General features: G+C 35.5%; 1 protein-coding gene across 1 annotated transcript; it reads right to left on the bottom strand.

The window, feature by feature from the left end:
• Positions 1 to 4,392: 4,392 nt before the first annotated feature.
• On the bottom strand, positions 4,393 to 9,156 carry LOC144024433 (tumor suppressor candidate 2-like). Its single transcript, XM_077530701.1, has 4 exons — positions 9,073 to 9,156; positions 7,637 to 7,875; positions 7,057 to 7,177; positions 4,393 to 6,710 (listed from the first exon to the last, which is right to left on the bottom strand). The coding sequence occupies exons 2-4, from the start codon at positions 7,783 to 7,785 to the stop codon at positions 6,645 to 6,647; spliced, it is 336 nt and encodes a 111-aa protein (XP_077386827.1). The 5' UTR covers positions 7,786 to 7,875; positions 9,073 to 9,156; the 3' UTR covers positions 4,393 to 6,644.
• Positions 9,157 to 9,166: the final 10 nt, after the last annotated feature.

Below are 9,166 nucleotides of genomic sequence, written 5' to 3' on the forward strand. Positions count from 1 at the left end.
CGAGTGGAATTGTTACTTTCCAAGTAAGGGGCGGTCATTAATCGTGCGTTAAAAAAATTAGTGGCATTAAAGGAACTTTAAATTAACTCAAAATGAATGCACTATTTTGACACCTCTAATTTTTTTTAGATGTTCAGTTTACTTTCCCATTGATTTTCTTAATTAACATAAATATTTAATCATTTAACGACATTTTAAATTGAATTAGATGGAAATTTATTTTTAAGGTAAGTTGTTACCACTGTTAAGAAAAGCTGGCCCTTCAAGATTTATTTGGAAGGCACATGAGGTGGAAACGGGGCGTTTTCCGCCGTTTGTTTCTCGAGCCTTTGCTGACTCACCATAAGTGTCATGGGGGTCCCTCCCGCCGAGAGCGCGCTTTAGGAAAGCATCCGTATGAATGGAAGAGGGCTGTGAAAAGGAACAAAGCCATGGATGCTTGTTTCCCCTCCGGGGGGCTCCGCCTCTTCTTTTTTGACCTTCGCTTCCCGAATGTGACATCAGCAAAAGGCAGGAAGTCCAAACAATGGCAGGGAAACGGGGAACACACCCTGTCACCTTCACTTTGGGCCCCGTCGCTCTTTAATTGCGATGGAATGCATTGAGTCAGGGGTCCATCCACTGAAGGGAACCAGGCGCAAACAATCTCCGCACATTCTTCATTACACTGCACTCCAAGAAAAACGCATCTAAAGTACGGTAAACTTGTACATAAGTCTTACAGTAAAAACTCCTCCATGTGGGTTCGCGGTCCCACTGTCTTATATTCTGTCTCCTGTTTATTGTGGGAATGCTGAAGCATTTCCAATATGTTATTGTGATTAATATATATATATATATATATATATATATATATATATATATATATATATATATATATATATATATATATATATATATATATATATACATATATATATATAAATATATATCGTCTGATTCCACATTACTTACAGTATTTGCACAATTTAACATTAAAGATAAACTTTTCCTCATTCATTTTCAATGGGACAGACATTGCACTTTTTTTAAGTATCACTTTCTATGCCCACTTCCATACATATAACTTATTATCATCATTACCAGGTGGTTGATACTGCTTGGTAGCACAGTTGCCAAAGTGCTTGTCCAATAACCAGCAGTTCATAATTTCATAATTTATCTCTTAATTACTTCATAAGCATTCCACATGCATTCAGCTTTCAGCATTCCCACGCAATTTCTCCAGAAATTGTACTAGTTTGGTGTGTAATTCCACTGTTGACCGCTAGATGGCGACACACTATTAGTTAGATATAGTGTAAATTTGAAACAAGAAGAATGAAAACAGGAAGTATTTCAGCTCTGCCTCGTTTTTGGTCAAACTTATTGAATGTCAAATCCTCTTCTGTCTTGCGTTGTATATATACACAACGCGATGCCCATAGGTTTATTTCAAAATATACCTCTTTGGGCTTGGTTATTGATTTATATTGTGCAATGGTAAGTTTGTCAGTTTGGAATAAAAGGGGATTTGTTTACTGTTAGCGCAGGGGGATCAGTATACTGTCACTAGGGGTGTTAAAAAAAAATCGATTTGGCGATATATCGCGATACTACATCGCGCGATTCTCGAATCGATTCAATAAAAAACAAAATCGATTTTTTTTTTTTTTTTTTTTTTTTTTTTTTTAAAGAGCTCAGAATTGTTCATTCGGTAGTCTTACCGATTCAACGTCTTATCATCATTGCCTTTTTTTTTTTTTTTTTTTTTTTTTGTGTGTGTGTGTGAATCGATTTTTAAACTTCCATTTTTAATGGAAAAATATTCAACAAAACGTCTGACTTCGGGTTAGAATTCACACCTTGAGCATGGAAGAATGTTATATGAACGGAACATTAAGCCTTAATATTTTATTTTAATGCTGTTCAAACATGAAACAGATTACAACCTCTATAAGACTGAAATTTCAGATAAATAAATAATACATTTTCATATAAATCTTACACTCTCCAAGCTTACTGATTAGTATTTTCTAAATTTGAATGAAAAAAAATCGCAACAATCGACTTATAAATTCGTATCGGGATTAATCGGTATCGAATCGAATCGTGACCTGTGAATCGTGATACGAATCGAATCGTCAGGTGCTAGGCAATTCACACCCCTAACTGTCACACTACAATATTTTTGTAATTCCTTATTATTAATTATTAGTAGTAATGTTTTTTGTTGTTGTTTTTTTTAATTAACTGAGGGGTTTTTTTCCCCTATGAGATCCACTTTTCTGCCTTTAAGTAACTCCTCCAGTCTCTCTTTATCTCTGTTGTAGTCAAAGTTCCAATGGGCAAAGAAGTGTTTTTACTTACAGGCATGGTAACGGAACAAATTCCGAAGACACTCCTAGTATAAGTAAACTAATTGAGCTAAAATAGGAAATACTGCGATAACACGCCCTGTTTAGTTCTGTTATTCTCAGCGCTTTCGATGAAAGCAAATATTTTCAGTCATTCTCAGAATGTTCCCATGTGCACAAAGAAAGCGGGAAGAGGACAAAGCCATGTACTTGTGAAGGGAAATACAGTGGTGCAAAGGTTCCCCAATGGAAACATTGTAGCAGTTTCATCCTGCCCACGACGAGGATCGTGGCATCACATGATGATGTTAGTGTGAGATTTTGCCGACAATGCTGATAATTCAGGATACAGGGATTATGCAGTTTTCTTGGAAAATAGAGCTACTGTACTGTACATAGCTATAGCTAGACAACTGAAGACTGTCTTTTGTATATAAAGCACACAAGACATGTATACCTTAATTTCCAGTACAATGACAAGCTGATTTGTCCAATTTACATACAAGTAGATTTACAAGTGATAAAAAAAAAAAAAAAAAAAAAAGTATGCATTGATATTAATTAAAATATGCATTATTTAATTCATTAAGGAAATAATGGAGACCTACTTAATGGTCACTTTTTTTAAATGATCAATTTTAACATTCCAAAACTTCATTTATTAAATCACATTTTTATTAATTTACTTGAATATCTTTTTTTTTTTTTTAACTATGATGTATTAAATTGAATTATCATTATATGGATATTTGGTATTTATTTAATGATATTTTAATGATAGGCCTTTCATAATTTATTTTATTATTCATTTAATATTTAATTATTTGTTAGTGTTATTGCATTTAAATGATTTAATTTTATTTTTAATTTTGAATTGATTTATTTGACTTTTGGAAATTTGAATTTATTATTAGATTTTAATTAAGGACCTTTTGTCTCAATAACGTAAAATGTTGATATTCTTATTCATTTAATAGATTTTTTTAAATAACATTTTAACCATATTTTAATCCAAATTCATCTTTTCTTATTTAATTACGCAATATATTTTCTATTCATTGATTTAAATTTGCATTGTTTAATTGAATTTTTCATTCTAGAATGATAGTTTTATTTCTTTTATTGCATTTTTATTATGTAATGCCTGATTATTTAGTTGATTTAAAAATATATATTCAGGTGATTATTTTTATTTTTATTTTTATTTATTTTTTTTTTTTTTTTTTATTACTTGTATGGTAACTTTCAGACAAAATGCCTGATAAGGAAAAAGATTTAGCTTCGGTTAGATTATGTAATCTACAAGAATTCATACTCAAATGTGATAAAGCCGGGTGGCCCCAAATGAAGACGGGTTTATCTTCCCCCTGATGCTCGCTGGGCTCCCAGCACAACATCAAAAGAGGCTGGGAGAGGAAGCGCATGAAAATGAGTGACCTCTGGCACCGGAACACACCCAACCACATTCCACACAATTACAGACAGCACGCCAGGCCTGGAAAAGAACAGCAGGCCATTTATTGTCCGCGAAATAGGCCTCTGAATATGTTTACATTGCCATTAAGCGCTGGTGCGCTGCCAAAACGGTGACGGCGAGGCCACAAATGGTCATGATTGTAGTCTTAGTGCGTGAGTTAGGCCCTATCATTACATGAGAGGCACAATAGCAGGAGGATTGTTATTAAGAGAGGAAGAAACAAGCTCAGTTCAGAGGTTTGGTGAAATGTGACTGCTGCTGCCATCTGGAGGTGGAGAACAAAACTCATCTTAATAGACATGTCATAGAATTTGAAGAGTGTGGTTGAGTAATTGTAAAGGCGAATGCTCGAGAAAAAATAAAATTACAAATTTGTTCAATGTTGCATCCATTTCGTCTCATATAAGTTGGAACTTTGTGGGTGAGCTCGAGCTTATTTCCATTTTAACCTTTGGCGAGAGAAGCACAATACAAACCAGGTGAATAAATTCCATTTTCATCAACTGGTTGAAAAAAAACAAGGAGCTACCATTTCTCCCATGCTGAGATCCGTAAAAGACATATTTGTGACACAAGAAGTTCAGCTCAGAAAACTATTTATTCAAGTATTTCCAACTAATGCATCAGAATTATTTACAGTGCATTATTTTCACTAGTGCAGGTCTGAGCTCACGTGACTTAAAAAGGCTCATATACCAAACGTTTATTACAATAAAACACAATAAATTACTCGCCGCTCAACGCCGCGCATTTACACATTCATTCGTTCAAAGATACACACACACGAAGACACAGTTGCTACCTCTGTACGGCTCACTAAAGGCAGACACTAATTTCCACTGCCATTTTGTAGAAGCGACTATAGAGCCACACTGAAAAGAAGGAAAAAGTTGCAAGTTGCAACATTACAATAAGAAAGATCGACCGGCCAATTAATCTGTCGGGTCCTAGTAAAAAATAATTAAAAAAAATCAGAGAAATAAGGTTTAGGAAAAATAGATGAATAAATAGAGTTTATGATAATTTAATTACACTATAAATTACAAAAAATATTCAAAATATTTTGTGAGGTGGCCTCATATTGGGAAAACAATTATAAAATGTTTTTATTCATGTGAATATAAAGAAATGGTGGGGAAACAAATACAAAACAAAAATAAAACAAATTAAATCCTTAACCTTAGAAGAAATTTTGGTATGAGAAAAATCCCAATATTATGAGCTCTCGTGTTCAATTACAAAAACATAATTAAATACATTTAAATATTCCAAAAAATAAAGTGAGACTATTGTAACACAATGTAGTCGGTAATTACAAGAAATAGCTATCACAAAAATAAATATGTACTATTACAAAAATAAAAACAAGATTCTTAAGTTGAAAAGTTGTCATTTTATGAAAAAAAAAGTAATCAACTGTAGTGGTGCCTTGACATGAATGGAAATGCCATTAATGCATTCTAGCCTCTCCCAAAAAACAAAATTTGAGTAATGTGGTTTTTAACCAGAAAAATAGCACTATATAATATACACTGAATGAAAATAAAACATACAGCAATAAAGTGATTCAACAAAATGTAAAGAATTAAACACCATGAATTGATTGCAGCACATTGATTTGCGCAACTTGGCCACCAGGTGGCAGTATAATATAGTCATGTTGACGAAATAGTGACTTATAAACTTATAAACTGCAGTAATGTATTTTACAGAGGATAAAGAATATATGCTTGTGAGTAGTGATAGTCTACGCGCTGTGTTCAAATAGCACTGTTTGTGTTTGAATGTGTGTTCCATAAAGCCTTATAACACCGCCACTTAAATGCTATTTGTTAGCTCATCTTTGTCATTTCTCATTATGTGTTAGCACAAGATAGCAGCCTTTTTTCTTTATTGAAGAATTGCTTACTATCTGTTAAACTGCTTCCTGTTGTGAAGTGAGTTGACTTCACTGCCACTATACAGTGCTCTGCGCTCGCATCTCAAATTTTTGCTCACAAATCAGAGCAAAAATAAATGAATAAATAATAAAATAAAAATTGTCCGGACAGCTTCTATGTTGAAAAAACAGTCATGTCACTCGTATCTCAAGGCACCACTGTACAAGAAATGGCTAAAAATATATCTATATAAGATTTTATAGGGGGGAAAAAATGGGTTTTGTTAAGATTTCACTACTCCTCCTCGTCATTTTACTTTTTTTTTTTTTTTCATTTTCAGTGTGGCCCGAACACTCCTTTGTATTAGACAACCAGCGTAGTGTGATGATGTGTTGTTTTTACAGGAGACATAATATATTTCTTTTTTTTTCTGTCTTACTAACATGATAAGCTTACTTTCTAATGTGTGGCCAGTGACGAGGACGTCACTTTTGTCACAATGAAGACTGGGATGGGATTTAGGGGTTTTGATGAGTTAAGTGCCAATAAAAACAAAGTGAGTGCCCAATGAAATTCTGTATTTTCACTTATGGAAGCAGAACTTCATCAACAAGCCAAATTACACGCTGGGAATGCTGTAGCTCTGCTTAGCTTTTGGTCTTCATAGGTAATACAAAGTTCCAACTTTCTGTATACATTTAAAGTAATTGTTCCGTAATATGTCCCCTTTAAAGTCTGCTTGCATACTATTTCAGCTGGGCAGTGAACACGTGACCGACATCTGTACTACCTGTACGTGAATGACAAAACACGGATACGTCACTTTGCAGCGGACTTTTTCATACTCCGGACCACAGTTCATGTTTGGACCGACAGGCTCGGTCGGGTCTGACCTCTTTTTCCTTCAAGAGGAGGAGTTTGCTCCGGTTCTTCATATGTAAACAAAAACCTTCACACCTCACAGAGGACGATGGGGAAGTCTACGTGAATACAGGGATGCTGCAGTTTCACAATCCCCTAAAAAAAAGAAAAAAAAAGAAAAGGCATTATTATTATTATTATTAAAATTAGTAATACAATGCAAAATTCATATCTTTATTGATGTAAGCATTAAGAGACCAACAAATATTTTATTATTTTATTTATTTTATTTTTTTTTAATGAATTGGCTGATTCGGTTATTCGGATTTTAATCTGTCAAATATCGTCGGAATCGAACACTGCCTAAAACAAAAGCAAAAACAAAAAAGTCAGTCAGGCCTTCCTAATACCAACTGCAATTATGGTAGCGTTTCACCAATTTTTTTAATTAGAAATTGTAAATTAATCCAGGGCAACATGCAAAATTAAAAAAAGAGCTCACCTGTGGAATCAGATTCTTTTGAATCCGCTTCAACTTTGACTTTTTCCGACCATTTTTTGTCACCACCGTCTCCTCGTAGAATTCGTGGGCAAGGTCGCCGTCCTCATCGTAGTACAGCGAGCTGCCAAAAACAACAGTTACATTAAACAAAATTCAACCACCTGATACAGATTTGGAGATGCCAGCAGTGGAGCACAACCGCATAAACCCAATCCCATCCAAATGTATTTCTGAAGCACAATTCAAACCTGATATAAAAGCAAACACAGAATACCGCACAGTAAGAACAAACAGACACAAATTGAATTTCCCCTCATATATCACAGTACATAACATTATTATTATTACATGAATTAATAATTCATTACCACTGCTACTTCCCTTCAGTGGTGACATTGAAAAAAAAGAAGAAAACAAATCCTGCCTTACAAAGTCTCACAAAATTTGTCACGCACTAATTTGCACCATTATATAAAGTATTTAGTTTAAGTATTCTGAATTTTACAACTTTCGAGATGCCAAAATAACATAAAAGAATTGATTTAGCAATTTTCAACAAACGGTCATCAGTGTTGTTTACCTCCTCCTAGTAAAAACAAAGGGTGTCGCATTTCTGGGACTTTTGAGGCGGGCCATCGACTGCTCGTTGCCGTTACCGACAGAGTCGCCACCTGCCCCGCTGCCTGAGAAAGGCCAAGCGCCCTTGGCTTTGGATCCACTTCCTCCCATTCTCCTCACACATAAGGCATCGTTAGGTCTTCAGGTGAAGCTTTAATCTGGTTCTCTGCCAGCCTGGCAATTCCTTAATGAAGGTGGGATCTGAGGATGAAGTGAGATGACACAAATCACACTTCATTGTTGTGGAAGTTGTGGCCACCATTAGACAGCTTACCATAAAAAGGGAGGAAAACTAACTGATAGGGTCAAATGTGAGCATTTTAGCATCACATCTCAAAGTCTGCAAAGACCCAATTGTCAGATGTCTCTGTTGAAAACGGATATGTGTGTATCCTGCACAGTATAATGAATACCAGATCTCTGTTATAAAATGATAACGCTGATTGTCCTAACACCAGGAAACTGGACCATATTACTCCAATCCTCAAATTACTTCACTGGCTTCCAGTTAGTAAAAACACAGAGTTCAAATCTTATTTTTGTTGACAAAGCACTACATGGTCTTGGACCGAATTACATCCTGGACTTATTAGCTCCATACGAAGCATCCAGATCCCTCAAGTAATCAGGGGCAGGTTTATTGTGTGTTCCCAGAATCAGAACCAAAAATAGGACAAGCAGTATTCCGTTATGCTCGTCACCTGTGGAACAGACTTCCTGAAAAGTGAACACATAAGGTCTGCTCAAACAGTCATCGTTTTAAATTCAGGCCTGGAAACCACCTTGTTTACTGTAAATTCCTCTGACATGCTCAATCTATTAAACTGGTGTATTTCTTAAGTTAATGTCTTACATGTTATGTTCATAATAATAAAATCTAAAAATGTCCACTGGCAGTCAAAAGTTTAGACACTTTTAGTGCGACTGAATGAGAAAGTATGTTCAAACTTTTGACTGGCAGAGGACTCAGTTTAATGTTTGACTCGTTCAATGTTATAGTTAAAGTGGTGTGCAGTGCGAAGAAAGTCGTTTCATGCTGCCATAGGTTAGGTTAGCTTCATCATGAAGCTAACCAACTGGGCCATAAAATACAGCTCTGACGTCATTATTATTAGCCACACTTTCACGGCTTTATCAATCACCTCATGCGTATCGTACTATACATGTTACAACGTTGGCATGATACTTAAGAGCTGTTAACCGCTTCGCAAGGTGGCTAACCGACAACTCGCTGCTGCTAGGTGAACATTGCTAGCCTTTTAGCCACCTCTGACGCAGCTTAGCAACGGGAGCCAAACCGTCCAAGCCACTTATTTAAAACCTTTTACCCAGTTCAAGCGTATTAATGGGGAAAAACTGTGGCATCGAATCGTGTTTACGCAATTACGTTTAACCTACCTTCTTTTACACCTTTTCATCTCCATGCCTGTGGCGTGCGTTGCTAGGGGGCGGTTGCGGTGATGGGATCCATAAGATAACACCCCCTAATGGC

Source organism: Festucalex cinctus, chromosome 8, assembly GCF_051991245.1.
Source record: "Festucalex cinctus isolate MCC-2025b chromosome 8, RoL_Fcin_1.0, whole genome shotgun sequence".
Classification (NCBI taxonomy): Eukaryota; Metazoa; Chordata; class Actinopteri; order Syngnathiformes; family Syngnathidae; genus Festucalex; species Festucalex cinctus.

Coding starts and splice junctions, on each gene's coding strand:
- LOC144024433 (XM_077530701.1), bottom strand. CDS start 7,785: ATGGGAGGAAGTGGATCCAAAGCCAAGGGCGCTTGGCCTTTCTCAGGC. Junction 7,178..7,636: donor TTTGTTTTTACTAGGAGGAG/GTAAACAACACT, acceptor TGTTTTTGGCAG/CTCGCTGTACTACGATGAGG. Junction 6,711..7,056: donor AAAAGAATCTGATTCCACAG/GTGAGCTCTTTT, acceptor TCTTTTTTTTAG/GGGATTGTGAAACTGCAGCA.